A 15,292-nucleotide genomic window follows, 5' to 3' on the forward strand; every position below is an offset into this window, starting at 1 on the left:
AGTGAATAGTCTTGTTTTGTGTTGACCTGTTTTTGGTTTGTTCTGGTCTCTTGTGCTCCTTGTTTTTTGTTTCGGACCCTCCTTCCTGGACCCCCTCCGCCCGCCCTGGCTTGATGCTTCATGCTTTTTTATTTTGTTTAGGGCTGTCGGGAGCCAGCCCTTAGAGGGGGGGTACTGTCACGGTTCTGGGTCCGTTGGACCCAGTATTTTGAGTTTATTGTGTTTTGATTTAAGTTTGCATCAGGGATTGTGTTCTTGTTCTCTTGTCGTGTTATGGTAATGTTTATGTCTATTATTAGAGTTCCATGTTTCTGTTTATCTGGGTTTAAGATGTGGGTTTAGTTTCATATGTCATTTCAAGTCTGTCTCTGTCTAGTCTGTGTCTTAGTAAAGTGTGTTTTGTTTCCTGTTTTATTGTGAAGGTCTGCGTCTCATGTGAGTGTGTTCAGTTTTACCTTTGTCTCGTCTTGTTGATTATTCCCAGCTGTGTCCACCACCTGTGTGTAATTCTCCTGTGGTTCTCTGTGTATTTAAGTCATGTCTTCCGTCATTGTTGTTGCTGGTCCGTCTGTGTTTCTACCCTGCCTCATCTGTGTGTTTCCCTGCAGTCAACCATCATCTGTTTCCGCCCGCTCTCATTCAGGTTTGTGCTTTGTAGTTTTGGTTGTTTCCCAGTATAGTTTAGTTCTCCGTGTTGCCGTTTGCCTCTCCTTTTGTGTTCAATAAATCACCTTTTACACCTTCACGACTGCCTGCGTGTGGATCCTCCTTTTCCTCCTCCGCACGGCTCCTCTCACTCGCCGTGACAAGAGCGCTATATGTGACCTGCAATGTAAAATGAGTTTGACATCATTCATGTAGAGACCTTCGTGGAATGGGTTTCCATGCTTGAGCAGCTTCATCATTACATCACCAAGCACAATGCAAAGCATGGACTACAGTGGCATAAAGCAAACCACCACTGGACTCAATGCAATGGAGACGTGTTCACTGGAGTTATGACCTTTGACATATACCAGGATTTACTCATTAAGTCCATACTGGTCAGTGCTGTTTCCCTTGTATTGTAGCCTGTTGTTATCCAACTTTGATAGTTGCTTCCTGTTGCTGATGGCAGATCACTGAGCTAACAGGTGCTTTATAGTCATATAATTGAGAAGAAGACCAGCTTCCACCTTGTCTCACATGCATTACATGTCACGTTTTGCTACTATAGTACAGATACAGCAACTTAAAATGGACAGCAGATCTGTGATGGGCTCCCAGCTGGGCCTTAACCAATCCTTGGCTGGTCTTTGGACTTGCTAGTATAGTATAGTAACATCACAAATTAGTTGTGACACTCACAGTGCAGCTCTCGTGCAACTTACCGTATTTCTCGGACTACAAAGCGCACCTGAATATTAGCCGCACAAGCTAAAATCAGGGGAAAATCCTGTTTTGTACATACATTAGCCGCACCTGACTAAAAGCCGCAGGTGTTTCAATGTTGACTTATCATATGTAAGAGAATATGCACAAAGGGAATTGTCAGGAAAGAGATGGCTGTTTGGAGACACATCACTTCTATTAATATTTTGAAAAACAAGTTATGGGCACATATTTGCATAACATTTTAGGTATATGTACAAGTAGCGGTAATTACAAGTACGAAACATGTACTGTGCTTCATAAATGAGTAACAAATGTAGTACATAACAATAACCTACAGCACACCAGAAAAATAGATTCGGACTACCTTTTTGCCTCAGGTGCAGTGACACGGCTTTAATAAGAAGAAAAGTCAGTCATTCACCACCATCCTTCTCTTCTTCCTGCGCACTAAATCCACCGAAGTCCTCTTCTCCAGTGTCGGATATGAACAGGCTCAGGGTGGCTTCGTCATCCACTCTCCGCTTCTTTCCTTCATTGTCACTTTCAAAACCAAACAAATCCTCGTTGTCAGTGTTGGAGTCAAACACCCTCAGAAGGGCCGTGGCGGTGTCCTCCTCTCCATCATGCAGCAGTCCAGGCCTACGAAATCCGTTGGTGATCATGGATGTTTTCACACTTTTCCACGCTGTCAGATTCCACCGGTGGAGTTGAGCATAACTTGCTTTTCGCAAGTTTATCGCTGCTCATCATCCACGCCTCCTGCTGAACGCGTAGCGCTACTTTGAAGTTTGTTTTTCGTGCTACTTGTACGGCACTATGTTGCCTGGCGGATGGACATGTGACCAACATACCACTCTTGAATCCCGATACTGTGTGTCTGATCACATGCCCTTCCGCCAGGCAACGTAGTGCCGTACAACAGAGGAAAAAATAAAACAAATCGTCTTACGATATGACAAAAATCATGGACAATCCATAGAAAAGCCGCACCTGACTAAAAGCCGCAGGGTTCAAATCTTGTGCAAAAAGTAGCGGCTTATAGCCTGACAATTACTGTACAGTACTTACATTTTCAACCTGTCACAGTCTGGCGAGGGCAGACTGTATGAATTGAAAAAAGGACCCAAAATGCCTACTCCAAGGAACAGGGAACAAAACTTGAATGTTAACAAAAGGTGAGCCGTTTAATATGGCTGGTAGAAAAGGTACAAACAAAGGGCAAGGCAAACTGAAGCAAAATTAACACAAACCTAAACTGGGGAATCTAAACAAACTGTTACCACCCCCTCTGCTAGGCGTCAGGGAGGGAGTAACATACACGAGCCCCCCAACACAAAACTGAGTAAAGCAAAAGGTTTTAATTCCAAACTTTAAACAGAAAACCGACAGGGCTGTGCAACAGACCACTGGGCAGACAATTATTACATAAAGAAAGAACAGTCACGAGTAAAAGTTAAAGGGTAACTAAGGCAGGCTGGCCGCACACAAAATAAAAGCTAGGGTTTTAACTAAGGCAAGCCAGCTTCACGCAATCCTACTCACAGCCAGCTAGCAGCTCAAAACTCTAATCAGGCTAGGTTTAAAGCAAGTTCGACAAAGGTCAGCAATATGAATAAGTTCAACAAAGATCGACGAGGGAGGCATGAAGGGCAAACTGCATGTTCAGTCCCAAGCAGCCGCCACTGAGTGAAGGACCTCCAGCCTTTTGTAGCCACAGGTGGGTACGATCAGCCACTGATTGCCTCTTGGAGCATCATGGGATCCCGGGGCAGCCAATCGTCCGTGTGGTCTGGCACACTTCATTCTGCATAAGTGAGGGTTGGCACGGGTCTCCCAGTAACCAATCACACACGAGTCCTGGAACACATTGATTTACCTAGAGGAAGGCGGGGCCACCTGAGGCCGGAGGCCGTAACACCCCTCCCCTTAAAACACCAACTAAGTCGGGCAGAAGCGGACGTTGCAGAGTGTGAACAACAACAAAGAACAAACACAGTAAAACATGTTTACAAGCGGGACAGACCATCAGCTAAAACATTTTCAGACCCCCTTTTATGGCGAATACTTAAGTTGTATTCCTGCAACAACAAAGCCCAGCGCATAAGGCGCTGGTTATGATTAAACATACGAGCAAGGAACACAAGTGGGTTGTGGTCGGTGTACACAACAAGAGGCAACATGCTGGACCCCAGGTACACGTGAAAGTGCTGAAGAGCCAACAACAAAGCCAGGGTCTCCTTTTCAATGGTGGAGTAGTTCAGCTGATTTTTATTGAACTTGCGGGAAAAGTAACAAACGGGGTGGTTCAAACCCTGCAAGTCTTCTTGCAACAGCACTGCCCCAGCCCCGACAGCACTGGCATCAACCTCAAGTTTGAATGGTCGCGTCAAATCAGGTGCAGCTAACACAGGAGTATGGCAGAGGAGGGCTTTTGCACTCTCAAAAGCATCCTGACACTCACTTGACCAGCCAAACTCAACCTTCGGGCTGAGTAGGTCAGTCAATGGCTTGACTACAGAGGAGAAATTCTTACAAAAGTTTCTGTAGTAGCCCACCATCCCTAGAAACCTACGCAACTCACGCCTGGTGGTAGGTGTGGGAAACTCTTTAATCACTGCCACTTTGGCATCTATGGGCCGGACCTGTCCACGTCCCACCTCCCGGCCTAAGTACGTCACTGTAGCTTTGGCAAACTCACACTTAGCTAAGTTGAGAGTTAGAGTAGCTTGAGCCAAACGGTGAAATACCTGCTGTAACGTTTCCAAATGATCTTGCCATGTTTCAGTGTAAACTACTAGATCATCTAGGTAGGCACTGCAGTTGGACAGGCCACGGAGGACTTTATTTACTAGCCTCTGGAAGGTGGCAGGAGCGTTACACATGCCGAACGCCATGACTGTGTATTGTAGAAAATCATCAGGTGTAACAAAGGCAGAGATGTTAGAGGCACGTTAAGTTAAAGGGACCTGCCAGTAACCTTTAAGAAGATCTAACTTTGAGACATACTGAGCAGTCCCAATACTGTCCACACAATCCTCAACTCTTGGGAGAAGATGTGAGTCAGCCACAGTCACAGAGTTCACCTTCCGGAAGTCTGTAATAAAACGGGGCGAGCCATCTGGCTTAGATTCCACTATACAAGGCGAGCTCCAGGGGCTTTGACTGGGCTTCGCTAAGCCATGTTGCAGCAGATAGTCAGCCTCCTGTTTCATGAGCAAGCGCTTATGGGGGCTGGCTCGATACGGATGCTGCTTAATAGGTTTAGCTCCCTGGACATCGATGTCATGCTCCAGCACCGTAGTGGAAGTTGGCACATCCCCGAATAAACAGGTGTGTTCCCTAATCAAGGCAATTATGTCTTCTTGCTGCTCTGAAAACAGATGCTCAAGCAAACTCGGCAATGCCTTTAGCATTTCAGAGTTAGGCAGGCGGGGTCTAGAACAGGTGGGATAACGTAGTTTTAACCCATCAACCTCGTCCACCCCTCCTTCCTCTAGGTGGCTTGAGGCTACAATAGGAGCACAGAACCCCGCAGGCTCTGGCGTTGACCGAGGATGGTACAGTTTCAACATGTTTATGTGACAGACGCGTGTTTTGCGTCTGCGGTCGGGAGTGCAAATTACATAATCTGTCTCCCCTCTCTTTTCACAAACTTTAAAGGGGCCACTATACCTAGCAGACAAGGCTGAGCCTGGAACAGGCAAGAGCACAAGAACCTGGTCCCCCACCTGAAAGGTTCTTTTAACAGAAGCCTTATCATAATGGCGTTTCATCTTTCCCTGTGAAGCGGCAAGGTGCTGTTTAGCCAGAGCGTTGGCTTGATTCAAACGCTCACGGAAGTGCTTTACATAACTGCTGACATTCACTTTGAAGACCCCATGTGGGCTTAAAAACGCCTCTTTCAGAGCTTTGAGGGGTCCCCGTGGCCTATGGCCAAATACCAGCTCAGAAGGACTAAAACCAAGTGACTCCTGAACGGCGTCACGGGCAGCAAATAACACAAATGGAACACCCTCATCCCAGCTCTTTTCACTCTCCAGGCAGTATTTGCGTAGCATCGTCTTTAAGGTCTGGTGCCACCGCTCTAATGCACCCTGCGATTCAGGATGATACGCAGAGGACACGACATGCTTGACACCTAGAGTGCTAGCCACTTGGTTGAACAACTTAGACTGAAAGTTTGAGCCCTGGTCGGTCTGTATGACCTTTGGCAAGCCAAACACTGAAAAGAATGTTGTCAACGCCTTAACGACTGCTTTTGCTGTAACCTTATGTAACGGGACAGCCTCGGGGAAACGGGTAGCTGCACACATGATTGTGAGAAGGTATTGCTTTCCTGATTTTGTTCTAGGTAGTGGACCCACACAGTCTACTATGACATGGTCAAATGGCTGATCCACTACAGGAATGGGACACAACGGAGCCAGGGGTATGACCTGATTAGGTTTACCTGCAACCTGACATACATGGCAACTGTTGCAAAATTTAGAAACATCACGCTTCATACCAGGCCAAAAGAAATGTTTTAATAGTAGCTGGTATGTTTTCATGATGCCCAAGTGTCCCGACCACTGGCTTTCATGGGCAAGGGCCAGGATCTTTTGCCGGTACACAGAGGGAACTACAATCTGCTTGACCTTACTCCAATCTGCACCTTCTGCACCGGGTGGAGACCACTGACGCATTAGAACATCATGTTCTACAAAATAGGCTTGTTGCTCTTTCTCGACTTGCTCAGCACTTACCGTACGTTTGAAACAGCTCTGTAGTGTTTCATCAGCTAATTGAGCTGCTGATAGCTGGTCTCTAGTTAAGGGCAGCAAAGAGACCTTAGGAAATGGATCAGGCTCCTCAGGTTTCACAGAGTCTGGGGGTGACAGAACATGGTTTCGGTTAGTGGGCACATCATTCTCCCCGGAAAATGAGGACATCAACACAGAATCAGAGAGGGCAATATCAGTATCTTTACGAGCTTGTGCTCGAGTAATTGCACAGGCTGGATACAGCCCAGGGTGCATAGAAACATCAGAGGCTTTCTGATTCAGGGGGTTGTCTAAAACCTCCAGACGAGGGAGCACTACCCCTCCTGCGATATCATTGCCCAACAGCATGGCCACACCCTCTATTGGCAAGGCCGGGCAAACAGCAACAGGGAAAAATCCTGTAGCAAGGTTTGATTTAATAAAAATTCTGTGAACTGGTCTGGGAGCGTAACCCATCTCTATCCCCCGTAGAACAGAATTAAAACCACATTCACTTTCAGCAGAAAATGGTAATACACTTGAGAGGATGACAGTTTGAGAACCTCCAGTGTCCCTTAAAATACGCACAGGTTTTAACTCAGATGGATTGTCTGTTAGCGATACTGAGCCATCAAAAATGAATGGTTCGAAACAGGGGTCTGGCACCCTACCACCACAACCATGGACCTCATGACGGGCCTCAGCTTTTACAAAACCCACCCCTTTGGGTTGCTGAGCATTTGATGTTTTGCGTTTTAAGGCTAAACAGTCAGCAATCACATGTCCAGTTTTATGACAGTAAAAACATTCACGGTTTTCCCTAGACCCAGACACTTTAGCTGTGTGGCGCTGTTGCACAGGGCTAACCCGTGGCTTCTCACTGTCAGTAAACGAGGCTTTATGAGTGAGTACAAACTCATCAGCAAGAACAGCAGCAGATGCGAGTGACGTCACTTTCTGTTCATTCAAATATAGCACAATACGCTCAGGAATGCACTTCTTAAAATCCTCTAACAAAACTAATTCGCGCAGAGCGTCATAGTCAGTCGCTTTTGACGCAACACACCACTTATCAAAGAGAACCCCCTTTTCTCTTGCAAACTCCACATAAGTTTGAGTTGGCAATTTCTTTTGCTGGCGAAACCTCTGCCTATAGGCCTCGGGAACTAGCTCATATGCCTGCAAGACAGCTGTTTTAACGCACGCGTAATCTAAACTGTCCTTTAAAGAAAGTGCAGCCACCACCTCTTGGGCTTTGCCGGACAGTTTGCACTGTAGCAAAAGAGGCCAAATCTCACTAGGCCACTGCAGCGCGCCAGCGATACGTTCAAATGCTGCAAAGTATGTATCAACCTCAGTTTCTCTAAAAGTGGGCACTAAAGAAATGCACTTATTAATTTTAAAAGCAGAAGCGGACGAGGAGGTGGGACCGGAATTGTCAGCAGAGACAGATGAGGCTTGAGACTGAGACTCCAGCTCAAGCTTTCGGAGCCTAACGGCTTTGTCTAACTCTATTTCCAGCCTTCTTATTTCGAGCTGAACCCGCCTGTTCTGAGCCTTCTCCTCAGCCTCCAATTGGAGACGTGCCAGCCGCACCTTCAGCCGAGCTCCTTCTCTGCCTTCTGAACTCCCAGAAGAGAGTGGGTCATAGCGAGGAAGCGTGCGCGGCGTTTTTCCCCGCTCATCCCCCTCACCATCCCCACTAGAACCATTTTGGCCCTCTTCAACTACGGCAGCTTGGCTTGGCACACCAGAGACCACAGGTGAAACAGGCACTTGAAGCACACCAGCTCCCACCAACTTGTCCACCACTAAGGCTTTTATATCACACTTACGGAGGGTTTTTGAAACCTGCAGCTGAAAGTGATCCACAATTTGCAGCAAATCATTTTTGCGACAGCTATTAATAATCTCAAGAGATGGGGCAGCTAAAAAGTGCTGTAAACAAAACGCAGCCGACATAGTGCTTAATCTCTAGTGATTTTTTTTTTTTTTTTTTTTTTTTTTTTAACCCCCACTCCCAGGAACAAAGACCCCCTATGAGGGATCCCGGACGAGCCCCCACTTATGTTACGACCCCCTCTGCTAGGCGTCAGGGAGGGAGTAACATACACGAGCCCCCCAACACAAAACTGAGTAAAGCAAAAGGTTTTAATTCCAAACTTTAAACAGAAAACCGACAGGGCTGTGCAACAGACCACTGGGCAGACAATTATTACATAAAGAAAGAACAGTCACGAGTAAAAGTTAAAGGGTAACTAAGGCAGGCTGGCCGCACACAAAATAAAAGCTAGGGTTTTAACTAAGGCAAGCCAGCTTCACGCAATCCTACTCACAGCCAGCTAGCAGCTCAAAACTCTAATCAGGCTAGGTTTAAAGCATGCACCAAGGTTCGACAAAGGTCAGCAATATGAATAAGTTCAACAAAGATCGACGAGGAAGGCATGAAGGGCAAACTGCATGTTCAGTCCTAAGCAGCCGCCACTGAGTGAAGGACCTCCAGCCTTTTGTAGCCACAGGTGGGTACGATCAGCCACTGATTGCCTCTTGGAGCATCATGGGATCCCGGGGCAGCCAATCGTCCGTGTGGTCTGGCACACTTCATTCTGCATAAGTGAGGGTTGGCACGGGTCTCCCAGTAACCAATCACACACGAGTCCTGGAACACATTGATTTACCTAGAGGAAGGCGGGGCCACCTGAGGCCGGAGGCCGTAACACAAACAATAAGAAAAACCTAGACAAGAAACTTGCATGGCATGGCATGGACAACAGACGACCTGACAATCACACACTGAAAATAGAGGACTTAAATACACAGCAGGTGATTAGGGGAAGTGGAGACACATGAGGAAACAGCTGACTAGGATAAACATAATGATGCACAGGCAAGAGTAAAACTAACCGCATGAGCACAGAACACAAGACCCCTTTTCAAAATAAAACAGGAAACATGCAGACTTAGACACGACAACCAGAACTTGACAATGTAAGACACAGACATGAAACGCATGAAGAGCAGGGGAGATTTAACATGGTTGGAAACACGAGGGAAAAATAATAAGAACTAGAAACACTTAGGCATAATAATACAAACTTGATAACATAAGACACGCAGCATGAAACACGAAGGGTGAGGGGAAGCTTAAATACAGGGGAAGAAAACACAAGGAGTCTAATAACCAAATGAACTTAGATAACCTAATGAACAAAATAAACTCAAACTTAAAACGCTGGGTCAAAAGACCCAGGACCATGACACAACCTCACTGATCAGCCAGGAAGCCAAGGACCCTCGCATGCACTGGTTTATGACAAAAGAAGTACGCCAGATCTTTCAAGTTGTGCAAGAACAGGAGAAGACCTGAATCTAATTCATACTCAAAGTGTTAAATTGGGGGGGGGGGTTGCCATCTTGGAGTTAATATGATCTAGGTAATTGGTGTGATCGACCCAGAATAACAGTTTATTCGAGTTCTAATTGTGTAATTACTTTGTTTATTACAACAGTTGTAATGTTATTCAACACAACATTGAAATTCTACTATTTTTAGTCATGCTCAAAAAAAAGGATCATCAGTGTATATAACCACCTCAGCCGGCAAATCATTAAAAAAAACAATTCACTTTTGGAACGCCACAAGATTTTTCCATACTGTCAGAAAAGCTGCTATTTAGAAATGCTCACCATCACCCAGAAAGACAGTTGTTCATCTGAGATACAACAACACCTACGTTTAATTATTATTATTAATTGATTTTATTTGAAAAGGAAAAATGCACAATATTAACACAAGTGTTGTGATTCAATGTTTTGTACCAGAGTTAGCTTAAGATTATTTGCATCTGTAGGGCCTGGCAGATTACATGCAGAAGATCATAAAAGTATTACAAAAAAGTAAAACACAACACACGTGACAAATCCACACAACCATAAACACACACACACACACACACACACACACACACACACACAAAACACATCATTATAGACATTTCATTTTGTTATTAAAACACTGTTGTCAATGACCTTGAACACAGTAGCATCTAAAAGCACAACCCTGTCTAGTTTCCTATCATCTATATTTATTAACCAGTGATCCCTTATATGTGCTGAGGCAGTTCTAGTATGAACTGGTCTAAAAGCATGCTGTCCTAATATGAATAATCTGAGTGAGACAAGCAACCAGTTAAGCTCTGGTGGTATACATTTTGAGCCAGTATGGCCATTATTTTATTTAATAATTTGACTAAAAATATTTGAACACCACACTATAAAGAAATCTACAAACATCCTAAATTCTTGTTAACCAACTCTTAAGCGTTAAAAAATAGTTTCATATTGTATTTTAAACTGGAGTTTCCCCTCCTCTTGCGACTTGCATAGACTTTAGTTGTTCAGTTGTTAAGTAAGTGTTCATTTGGCAAATTCCTATCTCTGATTTGTTGGAGCGTCTTGATCTGAAGCAGCTGAAATAAAAACAAACAAACAATAAAAAAAGCTTTAGTTTCTGTTTGGTTTGGCAGTGATGAACAATAAAGATCCATGAAATGTAGCCCACACACACTAAAAAATGAGAATATCACAGAAAGATTTGTCTCACCACTCAAAGATGGCCAGTGTGATCACAAGCACTGTGATTCCTGCAGTCTGCAGTAGAGCAAAGAGACCAATACCACCTGAATGTTCAAACAAAAGATTTTAAAGTTTGCCTTCCTGAAGAAAAGTCGAACAATCAGCAATCACAAAGATTCTTTAAGAGTGTCATAGACAAGACAACAATAATCCATAAACAGGAATGCCAAATGCCTCTTTGCATTCAGTTGAATGAATACTGGTTAACATTACCTTCAGTATTCACACAAATCTCTGCTGATGTCTGATTACCCAGCTCATTAGTGGCCACACAGTAATAAACTCCTCCATCTGTTACATTGAAGCTGTAAATCTCTCCTTCAGATACTTTTACAGCTCCATCTCTGCTCTTCTTGAACCAGGTGAAGCTGATGACTGGCGGTTTGGCTTTACTATAACAAGCTAGGTTCACCTGACTGCCTGCTGGCACTGAACCTGATGGGTTGATAAATGCTGTGGTTTCTTTGGGGAGCACTGGAAAAAAAGGGGGGAAATAGCTCTAATACGGATTCCTATTATCCATTATAAACATTTAATATTCCATTACTCATAGTTTACTCACAGGATCCATAAAAACACTATGATTGTCTTACATGAAACACTGAGAGTCTCTTCTGTCTCTGCTGTCTTGGTGTCGTTTCCTTGGTTCACAGGATATCTGGCAGAGCAGCTGATCTTCTTTCCATCATATGTGTCTGACAGAGTGATGTTCTGCTGGATTTTAGTTGTAAAGCTTCCATCTGTGTTTTCTTCTATTTTGTTGTGAGAGTCTTGTTGGAGATTCCAGGTGAGTTGAGGAGAGGAGTGTGGACAGGGAGTGAGAGCTGAGCAGGTTATAGTGACAGACTCCTTCTCCTTCAGATCACCTGGGATTGTAATATTGGGCCTCCAAGGAGAATCTGTGGTTTGAAATGATATATCTATATAAACAACACAGATCATCAAGTCACGAAGAGGTAATTTAGCTCTGGTAAGACATGTGCAGTGTTGGGAAGGTTACTTTTAAAATGTATTCCATTACAGAATACAGAATACATGCCCCAAAATGTATTCAGTAACGTATTCCGTTACGTTACTCAATGACAGTAACATATTCTGAATACTTTGGATTACTTAATATATTATCATGCTTTTTACAACAACGTGAATGTACTATTGCTGTGTGATTTATTACTATTACTGAAGGTCCGCGACTCCGAACTGTAGTAAAGGGACCTCTGACTAATACGGCGGGGTCCCTGTCGGCTCGTAGCCGAAAACTAGCTTTACTTTGTTGTGTGGGTCAACTTTTCTTGCGACAGACAGAGAGAGGCGTTGAAAGACTGCTCCAACGGAACTTATTGTTTTCGGAGGAAAACACGAACACGGTGTACAGTCGAGTCTTAATAGCTTACTTACAACTGGGCTCGTCAGGCACTCTTCTTGGCTGCAGTGGTTATTATTATATTTACATGCTTCCAGCTCCCGTTTTTCCTCGATGACAACTCGTACCTTTCCACTCCCCTTTTTCTCTCTCCCTCCTCGCGCTCACAGACCCATAATGTGTATGGCAGTCCATTCTCTCTGCAACACGGACTACACTGGCCATGATGCTACATTCTTTAGAGCTATGCTTGTAGCATTCTGCCTGTTAGCTTAGCACAACAACGAAAAGGTGCTCTCTCACCCAGGAAACACACAGTCGCAGAGAGAGAGAGAGCGTCGCCCTGTAACCATGGCAACCGTAACGCTGCCGCCTGGAACAGCAGAACGTAGCTGTCAAACAAAACCCAAACAGTCCTGACCCGCGACAAAATGAAACAGGAAAGTACCGCAGTGTAATCCATTTATTTCAACAAAGTAACTGTATTCTGAATACCACCCTTTTAAACGGTAACTGTAACGGAATACAGTTACTCATATTTTGTATTTTAAATACGTAACGGCGGTACATGTATTCCGTTACTCCCCAACACTGGACATGTGAACACTGAAGTCTGTGGGTATGAATATAACAGCAGCAGAAAAATCACAAACCTTTTTCCAAAAAAACAGAAATGCTCTAGAGAATGCAAAGGAAAAACACCATGCAATGAATTGGAAGTAATCTTTACTTTAAATACTTAAGGTTTTCTAGTTTCTTAATTTCTCTAATAATCATTAATGGCATAGGCACAGGAACACTTCTGAAAACCACTTTATTTTGCTGGCTCTATCTTTTTCACCTATCTCTATCTCCTGTTCTCCATAGGCATCCTCTCAGTCTCCATGATTGTAATAAACAATCAGTTTAAAAATTCAGCTGTCTTTTCTCCTAGACATCTCCATACCTGCACAGGTATCTGAACCGGCCACATTTCCACTCTTCATAAGTGCCCTACCAGTACAGACTACAATTGTGCTACACTCTAACCTGTTCACATGCTTAACTTTCTTTGGAGAAACATAGGTGGCACTAAATGGTCTTTTCAGCATGAAAATGTCAAACCACAGTGTCTAAACAGTGCAATAACAGAATGTCTCTGTAGCAAAAAAGTGCTTAACTGCTACAGTTTAAGCCTGTGTTGTTCTGAAACAAACCAAAAACCCCCCCAAAAAACCCAAGAATATTACTTTAAAGTAACTTTGTTTTCCTCTCGTCACATTAATTAAATAAAGGATGTAAATGTTTTGCAGATCATTTCATTCTAATTTTATTTACAGCTTTTGATGGAATTATGGAAATATAAATATATGTATATTCAGCTGTCAGTCTGGATACTCATTATGATAGTATTGTTAATTTTGGTCTCCACAGACATATATGCCAGTTCATGAAGAGCGATTATTAAAGTATTGAACTATAAACTAATTTGAAAAAAATCTTTACCTCTGACTGTTATTTGAAGAGGATCACAATGAGCTGTCGCCTTGAATGGTTCACTCTCTACTCTGAAGAAGTATGTGTCTGTGTATGTGGTGGTTAAATTAGTAAACAGAGTGGTGCAGTCTCTCTGACTCAGGTTCCCAGTAATACTCATTGGATAGATGTTAACTGCTCCACTACTGTTGTAGATCACATTGTTTGGATAAATGACAATTCTGGAATCCTTTTTTATCCACACTCCAAAGATTTTTCTTGTGCTCTTAAACTTCTGTTCATCTTTGAGTCTGAAGCTACATGGGATTTTCAAACAAGATCCACTCAGTGCTTCCAGCTTCTTTGGTGCAGTTATGAAGAGGTCTGCTTCATCAGGGCAGTCAGCCAAAGCATCTGTAAATACAGCATTATAGACATTTTTCCCCTCCGTTTAACAGTGTGTGCTGATATTTTTCAATCAGGGAATGAGCAGATGGCTCCATCTATAATGGTCTTTTGGCATAATTCTAAATTAATGCAGAGTATAAATTACCCTTATAATATCTTTGAATAACTGAATAAACAGCTCACCTGGAACAAAGAGGACAATCAGTATCATGCCAACTTTCACCATGTTCATAGACAGAATCTTGTTCCCTGGGTTGGCAGAAAGCTTGTTAATTTAATAATATAACTACAAAAAACTATAAATAAAAATGAAACTATAATAACTCGTGTTTTCGTGACTACAAGTAAAGCACTAGTAAACACAATAATATCTGTCAGTACGGTAAAAGAAAAACAACAGAATAAGTTTCAGTATCACAAAACTAAGAAATAAAAGCACAAAATATTTTCTTACCCAACGAGTTCATGTCAGGTCTTTTTTAGCAGAATTCTAATAACCCAACTGAACTACTTTTTGTCATGTCAGAAATGAGGAAGTATAAAGATACTCACTGACAACAAGTGTGAAACAGTCAGTATTATGCTTCCTGCTTAACATGCAAAAGAGGAAGTCAGAGTCTAAAATGACTTGTCCACCCTGCAAGACATCTTAGACTCCTTAAATGCCCTTAAGTTAAACCTGGTGCAGCGGGAATTATAATTACAGCAGACCTGCTGGAGCGGCATTTGAAGATGCTGCAGCATAAAACCAAGGTGCAGAGAGCCCTGTTACAGGTTGTGACTGAATTAAAATGTATGTTGCTATCTTCTTTCGGAGCTGCCAGCAACACGCCTCCCCGCTGCTGCCTGCCCTCTTCCCTCCTCCCCTCCTCTTCTGCCTCACAAGCACCCTGTGCCTGCTCCAGACAAGTTTTCTGAAGAGCTGGACAAGAGCGGAGGATTTCTGACACAATGTGCTCTCATTTTCAGGCAGAGGCTCCGAGGAGCCTTTTTGAACAGCCTGAAATGTGAGTTGGCCATAAAGGACTTACCAAAATAATTAGATGAATGAACTAATATGTGAACTAATATGTGTATTAGGTTAGATGAGCCCAGACCAATGGATGCCCTTTTTAACTGTATTTTAGATATAAGATCTTGGATGGCAGAAAACTTTTTACAGCTTAACCAGGACAAAACTGAAGTTTTAATCGTCGGTCCTGAGGCTCAGAGAGAGAAACTCTTGTCTAAATTAGAGTCATTTTCACTATGTCCTTCGCTACAAGTGAAAAACCTGGGTGTTATTTTTGACTCTGAGCTTGGTTTTATCCCACAT

The 15,292-nt window shown here is 43.4% G+C and overlaps 1 protein-coding gene across 3 annotated transcripts; it reads right to left on the reverse strand.

Annotated features, from left to right (window-relative positions):
* Nucleotides 1-9,590: 9,590 nt before the first annotated feature.
* Nucleotides 9,591-14,699, reverse strand: LOC146566946 (myelin-associated glycoprotein-like). 3 transcript variants are annotated; one of them, XM_085286551.1, is made up of 7 exons: nucleotides 14,530-14,699; nucleotides 14,161-14,226; nucleotides 13,600-13,983; nucleotides 11,345-11,650; nucleotides 10,965-11,225; nucleotides 10,720-10,795; nucleotides 9,591-10,585 (listed from the first exon to the last, which is right to left on the reverse strand). In XM_085286551.1, exons 1-7 carry the CDS (start codon nucleotides 14,573-14,575, stop codon nucleotides 10,465-10,467), a joined length of 1,260 nt encoding a protein of 419 aa, XP_085142677.1. In that variant the 5' UTR covers nucleotides 14,576-14,699; the 3' UTR covers nucleotides 9,591-10,464. The 3 variants fall into 3 exon arrangements, with proteins under 3 accessions (XP_085142677.1, XP_085142679.1, XP_085142678.1); XM_085286553.1 differs by lacking the exon at nucleotides 14,530-14,699 and adding an exon at nucleotides 14,432-14,521; XM_085286552.1 differs by lacking the exon at nucleotides 14,530-14,699 and adding an exon at nucleotides 14,432-14,521 and having other exon boundaries at nucleotides 11,345-11,671.
* Nucleotides 14,700-15,292: the final 593 nt, after the last annotated feature.

Source organism: Mchenga conophoros, linkage group LG9 (genome assembly GCF_057382185.1).
Source record: "Mchenga conophoros isolate Kocher_MC1m ecotype Shallow Benthic linkage group LG9, M_conophoros_male_GT1.1, whole genome shotgun sequence".
In the NCBI taxonomy this organism is placed as follows: Eukaryota; Metazoa; Chordata; class Actinopteri; order Cichliformes; family Cichlidae; genus Mchenga; species Mchenga conophoros.